The sequence below is a fragment of the Salminus brasiliensis genome, chromosome 22 (genome assembly GCF_030463535.1).
Source record: "Salminus brasiliensis chromosome 22, fSalBra1.hap2, whole genome shotgun sequence".
NCBI classification, from domain to species: domain Eukaryota; kingdom Metazoa; phylum Chordata; class Actinopteri; order Characiformes; family Bryconidae; genus Salminus; species Salminus brasiliensis.
Window position 1 is genome coordinate 8991483 of NC_132899.1, and position 16445 is coordinate 9007927.

The following is a 16445-nucleotide window of genomic DNA, read 5'->3' on the forward strand; positions in this document are numbered from 1 at the left end:
GATTCAAGGGTAAGGTTAGGGTTAGAATTTGGAATGAATTCAAGGGTAAGGGGAAGGTTGAGGGTCAGGATTTAGGGTTGATTTAAGGGTAAGGTGAAGGTGAAGGTTAGGGTTAGGGTTTAGGGTTTATCATGGGTAATGTGAAGGTTAGGATTAGTATTTAGGGTTGATTTAAGGGTAAGGTGGAGGTTAGGATTAGTGTTTAGGGTTGATTCAAGGGTAAGGTGAAGGTTAGGGTTAGTATTTAGGGTGGATTTAAGGGTAAGGTGGAGGTTAGGATTAGTGTTTAGGGTTGATTTAAGGGTAAGGAGAGGGTTAGGGTTAGGATTTAGGGTTGATTCAAGGGCAAGGTTAATGTAAGGATTAGGTGTAGGGTTACATTCAACTTACAGTTTAGTTGCATTTAGTTCATATTCAGTTGAATTTTAGGTGAGCATCTACGAGGCATCTATAAGGGACCATCTTAGTAAAGTGATACCGAGTGCTAATATTGCCTCTAAAAGTATTAACTGACTCATGTAAGCGAATAGAAAAATGGCTTGAAATGTAAATTCTGCATGTATCTGTTCAGTACCTTTCTACATAGATGCTTTTGCTGGTGCCAAGAGAGTAGAGGCTGTTTAAGATCCTGTAACAGGACACCTGGACATCATCCACTGCCAAACAAGACACAGTAAATTGAATACACTGGTACAGCCTGAATGCACAGGTCTGAAGTGTCTAATTCAGGGTCACAACCAAGCTTTTAAATGCCCAAATGTTCTGCATGATTAAGTGACTAAGATATAAAACAAAGTCATTCAGAGTGATCTGGTGTGAAATGCACCACAGAAACATGCCATGTCAGAACTTTTCACATTGGTACTGATAGGAAACCCTCTAAAAGCTACATCACAAAAAGTTATTACACAAGAAATTTACAAAAATGTTGCTTGATGACAGCATATAATGTAAGGCATCACATGGACCTGCATGCTGAAGATTAGCATCCCTGTAAATAGTAGCTTTTGGTGCTTTACACATTGCTGACATGTAGAAACTGAAATCCCTGGTTAATAACCAATGGTAATAACACCCACATTAACTTTGCAGACCCAAGCAGGAATTCCTCATAATAGTGCCTCAGCTACTCCAGGGCCAGCCCATTGTTTCCACATCCCAACCTTTCATGTGAAATGTACACTCACGTATAAGATCCTCCCCAAACAGGTTCTGCCCGATGTGTTCGAACAGTGAGGAGAGAACAGGCAGCAGGGCCACAGTGGTGTAGTTGATGATTTGGGTGACTCCCCTGGGCTGGGACCTGGTGTGGGTGAACTGACCCTGCCGCAGGTTCTCCATCGTCCGCTCCAGATCCTCTGCAGCATTGTCGAAAAACGCCCGCAGGGCCGCCTTCACTGACTCCAAACCTGTCTTCATCACTGTCCTACAGACGAGGGGGATTTCAAGCATCATCAACATTAATGCCTGAAAGGGCATGATTATAGGGTAGTGGGTGAAGGTTTAGTAGCATGTCAGAAACGGCTAACTTTATGGGATGTTCTAGAGTCATTGTAGTCATAGAGCGGTAACAGTAGATGGCTTTATCTTTTAAAGCTAATGGAGCACTGATTTTCCTGAGCTAGTGTTACCCGGAGGAGGAGGAGGAGTCGTCACTGACCTGGCATCCAGTGTCTGTCCCAGTATATGAAGGCAATTCACAATAGAGGTGGAGTCGTTTCCTGAGAAAGTTACAGAGGAAACATGTCAGAGCAAAGCACAGAGCCTGCTGGGTAATGCTTTACATTTTGTAGCACAGCATCTATTTTGTGAAGCACAAACACTTACATAGCATGCAGCTACAATGATCACAGTCCAATACTTTGTTCAAACAAGGGTGCTCAAAGTTCTGACAGCTGTCCTTTACAGTGTGTCCAAATTTCATGATAAACAGCCCAACAGAAATGCTCCAAAATCCTCTCCTGTAAGCCGGGATTTTGGAGCCACAAGATTTTTATGTCGGCAACGAAAACAAATATGTATTAAAAGAGTTAAAAAGAGTTTAGAAAGGGTTTTCTACTGTGGAGCACTGCTGTGGGGATTTGATTGTATTCAGCAACAAGATTGCTATTGAAGTCAGGATGTTGGATGATCACCACCCCACCCCATGCCAGCTCCCCAACTCATCTCAAAAGTACTGGATGGAGCACCTTCCATCATTCCAGAGAACACAGTTCTACTGCTCCACAACGTTTAGAGGGGTATTATACCCCTCTAGCCCATGCCTGGCATTTTGGCACAGTGCCAATAGGTTTGTGTGTTTATGTGTGCCAATGCTTCTCTACAGGGAATACACATCTGTAGATGCCTTTCCACATCTATATCAGCAACGGATCTCACACACAGCTCCTAAAAATTAAGAGACCATCTTACATAATCAGTTCCTCTGGTGGTACTATTTTTTTTAATGGAAATGTTATTTTTTCATTGTATTTCATAAACCATGGACAACATTTCCAATAAATTCCAAATAAAAATATTTGCTATTTTAGAGCATTTATTTGCAGAAATGACAACTGCTCAAAAACAGCTGCTCGAATAATGCAAAGAAATGATTGTAATAATTATAATGCAAAGTTATTATTCAAATTTAAACAACACAGTGCTAATATTTGAACTTTGAGAGCATTTAAGTGCCTTTATTATGCTGCTCTCTTGTTTGATTTTGCTGCTGTAAAACAGACTTTCCCCGTGGGATAAATAAAGTGATCTATCTATCGATCTATCTATCTATTCAGAAATCACTATGGTGAAATAAGCTTGACTGCCAATCACAGTTCTCATGTCTTGGCAGGCTCTCTACTAGTCTTTCACACTGCTGTTGGGACATTATGCCATTCATAGTCTGCAAATTCAGGTAACTCAGCTTTGTTTGATGAAATGTCTGGAATAAAAAGGCTGCCAGAGAGATTTAAGAAAAAAGAAATGAAGATGTCTCTTCATTTTATATACATATATATATATATATATATATATATATATATATATATATATATATATATATATATATATATATATACACACACATAGTTGGACAGCTGTTAGACACCCTTTCAACACCCTTTAGCCGTTCAACCAAAATCTGGGACTCTAGCCCATTTACTAAAATTCAGGCTGATGGAAACAGTAAGCATCACATCAAACTTTGTGTCTTATCACCACAGCACAACAAACGGGAAGAGAGACACGTTGTGGCACATGCAACATCACCCAACACTTTAATCTCCTGCTCATCCCATTTCAAGTCACCTCACGATAACTGGCTTAGAAGAGCTTCAGCTGAGGGACATGCTTCAAAGCTTCTGGAGCTGTTCTGATTTTAGAAGACATAAAAAAGGCTCAGACTATCTTGTCTGCTTCACTCAGGAGGCTCCCCAAAGGCAGGACAACACCAACGACACAGCCACACACACACACACACCACTCAAAAACTTAACACACCGATGAAGAACACACGCCCCCGCAGTTCGAGAAACCTTACCAAACAGAGATATCCTATGTCTGACAAGAACTCCCAGTTTGCAGAAAAGACTGAGCAAAGGGAAAAAGATAGGAGAGAGAATCAGAAGCACAGGAGATGAAACAGGTTAGTGGAATCAGTAGAGCTGCTTGTACAGACACAGTACAGACAAAAGCAGAAGAAGCAAATTGAGAGGACAGCTTGAAGCCTAGACAAGAGATTTGCACATACTAAGACAGTTAATGAGAGTAGATAAATAAGGCAAAGAAGAGCAGCTATAAGGGGAACATATGAACATTTCAGATGAATGAGTTTCACAGTCTTAACACAGTTTCACAGTTAATGCATCTGCATAAAGTCTTTTATTAGTAATTATTCCTTCAAACTGTGTTCATTCATAATGAGCTCCCATAGTCCTGTGTAGTGGGATCAGCACCGTTGCTGTAAACTAAGGACATCAGCTCTGTAGAAGTTAATTTACTGTACGGTCATATTCATACAGTGCCCTTCGGAATTATCCAGCTGCTTGCTAAAGATGAGATAAAGGTCTTGAAGGCCTTAGATCCAACCATCCCACTATCCAACCTTCTGTAGACACCTGCTCATCCAGGACTTCTTCTGAAATCAAGTACATTAATACAGAGTTTGCCTTCTTTTACTCTAGTAACAGCCTCTACTCTTTTGTGAAGGCTTTACACTAGATTCTGGAAAATTTGATTGCACTCAGCCACATGCTACAGCCACACTGTCAATGCTTTACTATGGATTCTATACACTGTGTGAATGCAACTGAACACCTGTGTCAGGAAAGGATGCACCTTCTTTTATCTATTCTTTTTTTAACAGTAGCTGAATTCCCTAGTTGCAAGATACACCATCTGGGCAAAAGTATTGGGACACACCTCTTAATTGTTGAATTCAGGTGTTTCATTAAGTCCCATTGAATTCAACTATTGTACTGTAATAGGATGCCACCATTGCACAGTGCATAAAAGCCTCCAACGCTGCTCCTGTACCTGCTGTTAGAGCTGCAAAGGGGGACCAACTCCATATTTAATGCCTACAGATTTAGAATGGGATGTCATAAAAGCTCCTGTAGGGGGTAATGTGTAGGTGTCTCAATACTTTTGTCCACAGGAGTGCTAATAATTCTGAGGAGCCCTGACCAGTCCTGTATTTATGTAGCAGGTGTGTAAGCCTGCCTTCATTTATTCATTCTGATGCATTACTGTGTTTTACTCCGAGAGACACCTTACCACCCACCTGGTCACCATCTCTTTCTCCTTATTGGACGCGTGGCCTCCGCTGCCAATTGGTCGGACAGCGGTAGACAGGAAGTAGAGGCGATGGTTCTTGAAGTACTGGTCAACAAGAGGCAGAACGACCTGTGAGAGAATTGTGAAAATGCAACTTTGAGTGTGTCTTGATCTTGAGAATCCCTTGATTTACTTCAGCTGCTTTCCACATAATATTGCATAATACTGAGGGAGACTGAACTGCAAGTGTAATGAAACCGAGAACAAGCATCAGACCTTTCCAAAGAACTTCATCTGCTGCTCGTGAGGGATTTTCTCTCCCTTCGGTCGTGTGCTAACATCTGAAGCAGACACGAAAATAAACCCATGAAAACACCATAGTATTAGTGTACTACTGATGTCTGTTTTGATGGGGTTAATGGATGCTATTATATGTTACTGTCAAATACAGTAATAATGAGTATAAACAGGCCTTTCGTCAAACAGTGCTGCAATATTAAGATTCAAAGCACACAGGTATGAAAGAAAAGTCCTACTTTGTGAAGGAATAAGCTTTTTGAGTGGTGTGCTGATGAAGTGCTAGTTTCTAAGGTGCTCACCAAACTCCAGCATGTGTTCATGGGCCTCATCTACATATGTGATGAGCTGCTGCAGAAACGTGTAGGCAAAGCGTTTCTCAATGGATGGGGTGTCAAGCTCCTGCTCCATCATAGCCCTAATGAGAGAAGATTTTTGTAATTGCACAGCTGAATTAAGTTTATAAGTAAAAATACAATAAACCTCCCTGTAAGGACATCATTAATCCTCTGAAGTCTACGAATGCGCCTGCACCTCATGCGTTTCTCAATGTTTTTAATAATGCAGCTCAGACATTACCAGGATCTGTAGAGCCTGCCCTTTTCATTGCTTCTCATGGTCAGAGTGTACATTACTCACATCCGGAGTTACTCTATTACACTGTCAAGAAGAGATACTCACCTCTGCCTCTCACCCTGTCTGAATTCATGGGTCCGTCATCTGCCTCTCATTTGTAATTGGTGGATTTGTACGTCAGTCTATGGTTTGCGTGAAACTGACCAATAGACACTGAGAAACTTGCCGTCTGCCTCTCGCATTTATATACTCTTGGTATTTTAAATTCCACTGCTTTTGTAAAGCTGAGACTCTGGTAAAGCCATTTCCAGCACCAAAACAATTTGTCTACATGAGTAAATGAATGTTTTCACAGGAAATATGAAAAATATCCTGACTTAAATTTTTTTTTTTAGGGTTCAGGTTAGAGTATCTCTTTACCCTCTGCTCTAGGTCACATTAAATAGAGAGCTGATGTAGTTCTAAACATTTTCCAAATAAAACATGTGGGTATTATCCGGTATGCAAGTGCCTTTAAAGGCAAATGTAAGATTTGCAAAAAATTGAGAAAATGCCCTTAGACTCCAGAGGGTTAATAAAGGTAAAGGACTTCTATTAAAAGTGCTACACTAGTATTAAAAGTGAGGTAAAGGCCTTTGTTAGAACAGTTATATTAAAGGTGTGGTTTGTACAAACACTACCATTAAAGATGCATTAAAGCAACCATAAATGATCTTAAATGTGCACCTCACCTCGATACAGTGTACCCATTGATCTGAAGGAACTTGAGGATGTCTTGTGCTTTTTCTCGGTCTTTGGATTTCTCTTTGGCAGTTAGAGTGTCATAGGGAACGAGTAACGGATGACTCCCTCCACCTGTTAAATAAGCAACATGAAAGAGTGAAAATTCATTAGGGTTAGGTCTTCTGTTTGGGCCATAAATGTCAAAACGTGGTTAAAAAACATCCAGATAGCAACTTCTGGGAATTCCTACAGGAGCTCTATGCTGTTAAAATGATGCTACTGGTTAATCCATAAGTTAATACATAAGGACTGTAATGGTCAGCTGCAATGAGGGAACTGGATTGTTAAATAAAGCGAGGGCTCACAATCCCAGTCCTGAAGACACCAAGCTCTGCACATTCTTTTGAGTTTTCCCTAGTCTAACAAACCTGATCCATCCCAAAAGGAGCATGTAAAGCAGTCAAAGAACCAAATCAGGGGCATTACATGACAAATCATATGGGAGAAGACTGTAAGAGAGGGGAGAGACTTTCGCTCAGGTAGCTTCTGCTTTGTGGTAGGAGCCAGCGCTCCCTCTGATAAGTGAAGCCGGGGTGACAGATGACAGGCTTAAAAGGGAGAAGACAGGGTGGTGAAGACTCAGGAACAAGGTAGAGAATTTATAGGACCTTGGGTTTGGATGAGGGGCTTCATACATGTTCAACCTTTCAAAATGTAGTTATTTCATGGCTTCACTTAGTCACAGTGACACATGGCTTTTTCAAATTACGTCTTTGAGTGTATCTAGAGACCTACTGTGTCTCTAATAACTGTGTAATTACACAGTCACAATCCATATAATAACAGTGTAACTATTCATGATGAATTTGTTACAGATGCACAGCGCTTGTACAGCTTGTGTAATTACACATGAATATCGGCTTCAGCTTTGACTCAACAGATCTCAGACGTACCTTTGGCTTCCAGTTCCAGTTTCTTCTTTTTGGCCCAGATATTGTGATAATTCTCTGCCAGCAGCTCTGCCATTGACTGCAAAACACAATCACACAGTGCCAGAAAGAAAAAACACAGTGTGGGAGATACTTCAGCTCAGAGCCAGTGTGTAATGTGAGGAACTGACCTGGGAACAGATTACTAAAGCTTCCATCATTTACATCATTTATATGATCAATTAATGACATTAAGATCATGGCAGAGCAAGTGTCCAACTGAGCAGTGTTTTAAACTGACGAGACGAGATTAACGCTACAGTGCACTTGTGAAACTCTACTGTAAATTAGAACTGTACAAACAATAAGGTTTCACTTACATGTAGGTCCCTGGAGAGTGTCACATTGCTCATGTCTACTGGACGGGGGCTGAAGCCATGGGCGCCCTCGATGGACAGCTATAGCGAGCAAATATTTTATTAAAAAGAAAAAAACAAATTTAATAATTCATTCCTTTGAAATTTGAATCACAGCAAATTGTGTTTAGATGTTCGCCCATTCAAATAAAAAGAATATAAGCTCATTAGAACACACTTAATATTGCATCTCTGTGTAATTACATGTTAATAATCATGTAATAACCGTGTAACTACTAATAACTTATTACAGATGTTTTGTGGTTGTACAGCTTGTGTACCTACACATGGATATCAATCTCAGTTCTGACTCATGCAATTACACAAGTGCAATTCAACAGCCGTAATAGAAAAAGCCACAGTTCATTTTAATACATTGTATGGCCAAAAGTATTGGGACAAACACTCTTACATTGTTTCTTCTGAAATAATAGGTATTAAAATGAGTTTATCCTGCGTTTGTGGGAGAAACTTGGAGAAACTGTCTCTACTGTCCAGTGAAGGCTTTCTCCTACATTTTGGAGCATTGCTGTGAAGATACTGAGGTCAGGATGTTGGATGACCACCAACCCACATCACCCAAACTCTCCAACTCATCCCAAAAGCACTGGATGGGGCACCAACCACCATTCCAGAGAAGACAGCTCAATGCTGGGGAATTTGTACTCCTCCAGCCAATGCCTACTGTTAAGGCATGCTGCCAATAGGTTCATGTTTATCTGCTCCAGAGTGTCTATTTTATTGACAATACTTCTCTACTGTGTTTAGAGTTTCAGCAATGGGTGCAACTTAAAGTAGATGAATGTATTCATTAGAAGGGGTGTCCTCAAACATTTGGACAGTGAGCACAACACCAGTAGTTACACTGTTTTGCATGATTTATTAATGTATAACTACACAGTTATTAGCCATACTTCTAAGCAAGAAGTGCCTTTAGCTAACTCTTGGACAAAGTAATGTATTACTGGATATCCTGAAACCAACTTTAGATTAAGTGCTTAATAACATAATACTAATTAATCTCATTGTTCTGAGGACCAATCACCAAAACTCAATGTACAAGGCTAACGTTCCCGCTAACAAAGCTGGACTGTAGCTCTATACAGCGTAAAGAGTGCTGTGACCTGGCTGGAGAGAGATATCCTGCGAGTCCGGCTGTGTAAGCTAGCCGGGTCACTCTCCCTCGTCCTCTCTATGCTCCAGCCCCATGACAGCATGGTCTTCAGAGTCTCTCTGATTGGCCAGCGGTACACTTCCTTATCCTGGAGGAGAGAAGTACAAGGTAAGAGCCTTATATAACGTGGACGACCAGTGTTGATCAGTATTTTAACACAAGAGACACACAACACACTATGTCTACTCTTTAGCTAATGTGGCTGGAGTACCTTCTCAGACAGTCCCTTGTAGGGTTTCAGCAGAGGATGAACTTTAGAGGCCTCGCATAACTGCTCACCATGTACCCAGCTATTCGCAAACTGTGTAGAGAGAGAGAGAGAGAGAGAGCGAGAGAGAGAGAGAGAGAGGGGAAAAACACAGAGAAATTAGGGGAAAGACAGAAACCGAAGCTCTAAGAGCTCATGTCGCTCCGGCAGCGAGCCTCATTACCTTTTCCATCGACCACTTCTCATGAGAGTGCTCAGCGTATTTATTGATGAAGTGGTCCAGTTTCTCAGGAATATTCACACTGAGGAAAAACCATAATGATTTCATCAATAAAAGCAGGCTTATGTAGCAATCAATGTCACTAATTGAAATGTTTCAGTGCATTGAAATGTTAGTACTTCTTAGTAAACATTAAATGAAGCTAATGTTGAGATTGAAAATTTAAAATGTAACATTTTAAAGCTTTAAGGCTACGATTTTTTTTACTAGTTTTGGATTTTCGGCTATTTTCAAGATCAATATTTGTCAAGAGAAGGTGATCTGGGGAATATTTTTTTTAAACACATGTATAACATTAGTAACATTAAATAACAACAATCCATAACAATAACAATCCATCCCATGAGAAAAGTGGCACTAACTTGCTGGTGTCAACAGGCTGTGGGTTAAAGTTGCCCTCTGCATCCATGGATGACTGCTTCTCCATCATTGCCACATAGTTGGACTCCATGTAGTCTGGAGGTAAAGCTCCGGCTACAGCACTCAGACAAGGCAGAGCCAGCTTGAACAGCTCTGCATCGTACCTCTGAGGGAACAAACACGACACCTTTACCACTGTCTAAGCACGACTCATAGGTCGTCGGGATAATTATCTCGAGATGCACTGACGTGGCATACCTTTCTGGCCAGGGCATCAAAGATTCCCCAGAAGAGTTTTCTGGAGAGGTGAAGCTCTTCATCAGATGCTGCACCGAAGCTGCCCCAACCCCCAGACAGGCAGTAATACTTCCAGCATCGCTCATAGTGATTGGTCAACAGCTGGGAACACAAGAAAAAGCCTCAATTCCTACGTCCCCCCACAGAACTGTTCTTAAGGTCATTAACAGAAACTATTGAATGGAAAAACAGCACAATGCCATCACAATTACGCTAAATGGTCCCTACTAGCTCACACACATTTGTCATGATCAGACTGACTGGCTGATACAAAGAATGGGCAGGTGCTCTTTTACTAAGCCAGGGTTATTTTGCAACAAGGTTTGAGAAACCAGATCTATATAGGTGTCTTAATCTGGTACAAATATGTATTTAAAACAACCTTATTTGCATAATGGTAATTCAGGTCAGTTGGTGCTAATCTGTGTACTAGATTTGGATCTCTCACCTTTAGAGGCATTTTAGTGTGTTCGTTCAGCAGAGGAACATCAAACACCAGCCGCCTGAGCAGATGCTGCATCATTGAAGGCCTCAGTTTGCTAAAAACACACATGCACAACAGTTGTGAAAAACCCAACATATTCATTATTGTTATTATAATGATGGGGTAGATCTGTTCAGATCAGCAGTCTTACTGTGATTCTGATTCAACAGTAAATGTATGAGAAAATAAATTTATAACATTTTAAGACTTCAACAAAGAAAACAATCAGATAATGTCCAACTCAAACATGGCATTTCCTTATTTTATTTACACAGAGGTCATTTTCTGACCACAGGACCTCTGCCAGCTGTCAGCCTCATGTTTTGGGTTGGTGGAGAACTCTAAATTAGTGTAATAAACACATACAATTTATTTTCAAGCTGGTCTTTAGGTTTCATCCTATAGTTATTAGTTAAAACAATTTTTTTTAATGTTCATTAGACATTATAGTCATCTAAATATATTTAGATGTTTATCATCTATATCTCTTTCTCTCTCTCTCTCTCTATATATATATATATATATATATATATATATATTTATACATACACTAACACTACTACTACTAATACTATTATTATTATTATTATTATTATTATTATTATTAAGTAAACAAAAATCAATAATAATATATATAATAAATATTAATTATAAAAATATTAATATTAATAATTAATATATTTAATTTATATATTTGTATATGTTTAGCAAAAAGGGTTCCATACAGCTCTAAAATCATTGACAATGAAGAACCCTTTTGGTGTTATATAGAACCCTTTTTTAAGGGGTTCCATCATACTGATTAAAGAGAAGAACCTTATAAATAAAAGGTCTAAAGAACCTTTGAAGAACCCCTTTTTAAGTGTGTTCACCTACTGGAGATATATTACTAAGATAATACTGTATAAGATATGTCTATCAATAGAAAATATAAATATATAAATATTTTTAAAATGTGTATTTTAATGTCTTTGATAAACACACACACACACACACACTGAACTATTCACCCACCCGCACACAGCGAGCAGGCACTCTTCAATGGCGTCCCGCTGAGCCTTGGTGAGACAGCAGCCTTTAGACAACCGGTAGACAGTGTGGAGCAGGGAGTCGATCAGCGAGGCGAACGGCTCCGTCCCGGCGAACAGAGGGGCACACTTGGTCAGCAGCGGCAGCACGGCTGTACATAGGTATCGGTTCAGAGCCAGAGCCATGTCTGTGGCACTCAGAGCAGCCTGCACATCGCACAGAGCATCAGAAGACAATGAGACAGTGATGTGTGAGTGATGTAGCAGTAAAATCTAACATGGATCAAAAAAACTTTCCCCAACAAATAATTGCAAATATGTCTTTTAGTCTGCTAATATGAAATTATGAAAAATTTAAATAAATAAATTACATAATTTACATAAAGTCAAGTATGTTCTACATGACTCACCGTATCCAATGAAGCGGCGGCCCTGAGGTCAGGCAGGAAGCCAACCTCCAGCAGGTGAAGCAGGAAGTTCTGGTCTTCGATGCCATAAACACGGTCTAGAAACAGAACCATCGCTGCCTTGTGATCAGGACAGAACCCGGCAGACATATCCGGTTCCACCACGGAACCATCTGAGGAACAAACGGGACAGAACATAAAACATTAAGGAGGGCTCCTGAGGGGCAGAGTTCCTTCCATCCGGAGCTCCCACATTAAATCCCCTCTGATTCCACAGCCATCTGGAGTCCATGAAGGTGGGTAGGACAGCCCTCGCTCTCCCCCAATAACTCAGCACGACACTAGCCAGTGTGGACGAGGTTGACAAAAGCGGTTGGTCTTTAATGAGTGTGATCGTGTGCATTAAGTGTATGTTACCTTTAGCGAGAGTGGGCATGGGGAAGGGGATACTGATGACTCCCTCCAGGTCCTCTATGGGGATGAGAGAGCGAAGGATAGCCCGGATACGGATCGCCTCCCCTTTACCTGCATGGATCAACTGAGGGGGGGTTGAGCAGAATTTGACTATTTTAACCTGTGTCTCTGTAAGTTTCCAACATCACACTAATTCAAACATTAAACAGATGTTTCTCATGTACGTGCATGTGTGTGTGTTTGTGTGTGTGTGTGTGTGTGTTTGTGTGTGTGTGTGTGGGAGACTCACATGCATCTCCGGAGCACAGCGCCCCAGTAGATCGATCAGAGCAGCATAGAAGGTCATGATGGCATTACCCATGTGTATGGTGTCATCCTCTTCATCCTCCAAAGTATCACTGCTGCAGAAGACACACACACACACACAGTGTATAGACAGAAAACATCCGTCCATCTGTCCATTCATCTCTCTGTCCGTCTATCTGTCTGTAATTTTAAGATATGAAGCACCTCATGTACCAGGCTTGTCACTCACTAACATGTAGAAAGACTGTCCACAAGGGGGTGCTATTAGTACTCAAGGGGGGTGCGATCAGTACTCTGTGCTTCACATCAATGTCACACTGTGTGTCTTTTATTACTTTGTGCCACAAACTCTGATCAATAAACGATAATCACTGTTTTCATAGCACTGTAATTGTCCTCTGTGAAGCAGTGAAAGCACATGCGCTCACAGTGCATCCATCAATAAAGGCAGCATGGACCTCCTTTTATTCAGCAGCAGAATCACAACAGTGACCAGATTTCACATGCTGAGCTCTTTTACTGTCATTGTCAATTTCACAGTGTTCCAGCATCTGTGTTATTCCTCTCAGAGGAGTAGAGGCTGTTACAGCAGCAAAGAAACGATAAACTCCCTGATTTCAGGAGAAATTCTGGAAGAGAAGGTGTCTGCAAATGTCTGGATATACAGACATGACTGAAACTGCTCTTTATGTGTGTGTGTGTGTGTGCACTGTATGACATACAGTGTTTTGCTGTCCTCTGATGTAGGGGACGGCCCGTCTCTGCTGGGGTCCTCTGATATTTTAATTGCTTCCTCCATCGCTGCTAGCAACCCGTTCCCACCTTCACCACGTAGGGCGGGGCCGAAACACTCCGGCCGGCGAATCAGAAGCCGGACGACCACGTTAGCGTTCTCCTCAACACTCTCACCTGCAGAACAGACACAGAGTGAGAGAGAGGGACAGTAAGCGTTCAGCATGCACTGTACACAGAGTCAAGATTATTAACCCTGTCAAACTGAGCGCTCTGCCAGATACAGCAAAAGTCAAAAGTTTGGACATACCTTAAATTCAGTGTTTTTTCTTGAATTAATTATTGAAAAACACATTATTTAGTAATCTGATTCTAGATTCTAGTTCTGATAGATTTGCTTTCAGTGGACTTCAGCTTAGCAGAAGATGGACAGGATAAAGCGATTCAGACAGAAAGGAAGCAACATGACAGCAGCCAGGAGAGCACAGTCACAAAACTACTTCCTTTGGGAAGAGTCAGAGATGATCTGGATCAGAGTGCAGCGCTCACCGTTACAGAAGACAGCAAAGCGGAGGAAGTCCAGATATCGCTCTCCCTCCACAGGGTTCCAGCCGATATCAGGATAACCCTTAGACACCAACATCACACAGCTCTGCAGCCCACAGCCGGCCAGATACTGAACCACCTGCATACAGACAGACACACACACACACACGCCTCTCTCTCATTAGTACATAACCATCAGAGTAATTATATAAGTATGTGTGTAAACAGTCACTGAAAGTGGTTTAATAAGAAATGCTGTATTCTAGAGAAGCTTACTGACTTCTTTCTTTCTTTTCTTTACAGTAGTGGTGATGAGAACCGGGGTTGCCATGTCCACAATACAATCATTTTAAACAGCCATTTTATTTACTATCCAAACCCAACAGTCAATCTTCACGTGGGTTTGATTTATAATGGTGACAATGGTACAATAGTGGTAAATATGTAACATGGGTATTAAAAATGAGTTTATCCTGCCTTTGCTGGAGTAACTGTCTCTACAGTCCAGAAAAAAAAAAAAAACTACTAATTTTGGAGGAGCATAGCTAAAAGGATTTTATTGCATTCAGAGTTTCAGTGAGGACAGCATGTTGGATGTTCACCACCCTACCATATCCCGACTTCCCAATGTCATCCCAAAAGTACTGGATGGAGCACCAACCATCATTCTAGAGAAGACAGTTCCACTGCTCCACAGCTCAATGCTGGGGGACTTTACACCCCTCTAGCCCAAGCCTGAGCCCCAGAGGGCCCTATCCTGTTGACAGTACTTCTCTAGAGGGACTAGCAAAGCTATGTGTATGTGCAATTGCTTATTTTCGGCAGCAATGGGTCCCACTTAAAGAAGCTAAATGCATTTATTAGAAGGGGTGTCCACAACATTTGGACATCTAGTGTATTTTAGCCCTACGTGCATTTTCTAATATACAGTTTAAGCCAACTGTCTTCTCAAAACTATCCTTAAACAGAGTCTCAGACATCAGGCAGTGTATTCATAATTCAATCAATTTCTATAATAATTAGCTTTTAAAAACAATTAACTTTCTTCGCCACCACAGAACATTTCTTACCAAAGCACTTCCTTTCCTTGTTGAAAGTGGAATTCCCAGTAAGTGAATTTCCAAGTGAATATCCACACACCCACACTTCAGCTTATTACTGACTGGATTAATCAGAGTATTTAGTCTAGTCAAGTCAAATTTATTTGTATAGCTTTTTACAACTGCTTCTGTCACAGAGCAGCTTTACACAATTAGTAATTAGTAAAAAGCAGAAAATAAAAAGAAATAACTTAAGAAGTTAGCAGTGAGCAGCCAACAGCAACAGTGACAAGGAAAAAGTCCCTCAGAGCTGGAGGAAGAAACCATGGGAGGAACCAAGACTCACAAGGGGGACCTGGCCCGTCCTCCTCTGGTCAGAACTATTTAAACATTATTGACAAAAATTTACCAAACCATCTATACTTTTGAACTGCTCTGATCATAATATAATATTTAATTAATGATTAATATTATATAATAATCATGGTGCAGTAGAACCTAATATAGTTGGCAGTGATGGTCAGAGTAATGATAGTAAATAGTGGTAATATTAATAGTGGCAGATAGTAAGGAGTCCATTTAGGTTGAACATGGTCAAATTCGCATGTAAGGCATATTTATATTTGTTCTTTCTCAGAAAAGGAATTTGTGTCACAAGCAAAATAAAAATCTATGATTCTTCACATAAAATAAACACAACAAAATCAGTGAGAAATCATATTATTAATGTAGAAGAGCAGCAGAAATATCTGCTTTTTGCATTTGAACTATGTTTATATGCGAGACGTCTGTCAGCGAAACCCAAATTCTGAGCAGAAAGGAAACTGCAACAGTGTGTGGGTTGAGCTGTATTTGTATGGACGTGACTCAGGATGAGATACAGTAATACAGAATTAGTTCCCTGTGTTCTAGCTTGTGCTCTGTTTTTAGATGTGCTTGGTCACACACTGTTCTGGCTCTGTTTCTCCTTGTATGCCCGGCCTGCTGTGCATATTTAGCTTTAGTGTACTTCAGGTACATATCGGCCTGAATACAGCTGCCAGTCTGAATAAAGAAGGGCAAAGAAACAGAGCAAGAACAAGAACAAGAACAAGAGGCTGGGAATGAAAAGGAGACAGAAAGAAAATAGTGTGTGTGTGTGTGTGTGTGTGTGTGTGTGTGTGTGTCATACTTTCTCCAGGTCTGGCTCCCTCAGTGCCAGGGCTAGCTCATTATTATCCATCACAGAGGCAGCAGCAACGTCCAGTGGAGTGGAGCCACGCATAGATGGAGAAGCTGGAGAGAAACACAGGTTTTACTGCAAACACAGCACACTACTGCCCAAACTACAAAAACACCTAGAAAACCTTTCTAGATGTTTCCAGAATGATGTCTCAGATTTCCAGGTACCTGGAAATTAATAGAGTGGCATGCAAACGTTTAGGCACCCTTGGATACTGTGAGTAGTTTTAAATAGTGAGTGGAAGATGACCT

At 40.8% G+C, this 16445-nt stretch overlaps 1 protein-coding gene across 23 annotated transcripts in view; it reads right to left on the reverse strand.

Annotated features, from left to right (window-relative positions):
• The window catches only part of ryr2a (ryanodine receptor 2a (cardiac)), a 256694-nt gene that overhangs the window by 58949 nt on the left and 181300 nt on the right, over positions 1 to 16445 (reverse strand). For 17 of the 23 annotated variants that reach the window (XM_072666833.1, XM_072666821.1, XM_072666831.1 and 14 more), the window contains 23 exons: positions 16144 to 16247; positions 13936 to 14071; positions 13377 to 13563; positions 12638 to 12749; positions 12352 to 12472; positions 11938 to 12107; positions 11514 to 11734; positions 10464 to 10554; positions 9977 to 10117; positions 9721 to 9884; positions 9302 to 9380; positions 9082 to 9171; positions 8821 to 8958; positions 7661 to 7738; positions 7305 to 7380; positions 6360 to 6483; positions 5355 to 5470; positions 5032 to 5096; positions 4763 to 4884; positions 3521 to 3570; positions 1661 to 1721; positions 1188 to 1426; positions 575 to 656 (listed from right to left, as the gene is read on the reverse strand). In XM_072666833.1, the coding sequence (XP_072522934.1) occupies positions 575 to 656; positions 1188 to 1426; positions 1661 to 1721; positions 3521 to 3570; positions 4763 to 4884; positions 5032 to 5096; positions 5355 to 5470; positions 6360 to 6483; positions 7305 to 7380; positions 7661 to 7738; positions 8821 to 8958; positions 9082 to 9171; positions 9302 to 9380; positions 9721 to 9884; positions 9977 to 10117; positions 10464 to 10554; positions 11514 to 11734; positions 11938 to 12107; positions 12352 to 12472; positions 12638 to 12749; positions 13377 to 13563; positions 13936 to 14071; positions 16144 to 16247 (2767 nt within the window). The remainder of the gene's footprint in view (positions 1 to 574; positions 657 to 1187; positions 1427 to 1660; positions 1722 to 3520; positions 3571 to 4762; positions 4885 to 5031; positions 5097 to 5354; positions 5471 to 6359; positions 6484 to 7304; positions 7381 to 7660; positions 7739 to 8820; positions 8959 to 9081; positions 9172 to 9301; positions 9381 to 9720; positions 9885 to 9976; positions 10118 to 10463; positions 10555 to 11513; positions 11735 to 11937; positions 12108 to 12351; positions 12473 to 12637; positions 12750 to 13376; positions 13564 to 13935; positions 14072 to 16143; positions 16248 to 16445) is intronic. The other 6 variants (XM_072666832.1, XM_072666829.1, XM_072666818.1 and 3 more) reach the window with 1 other exon arrangement.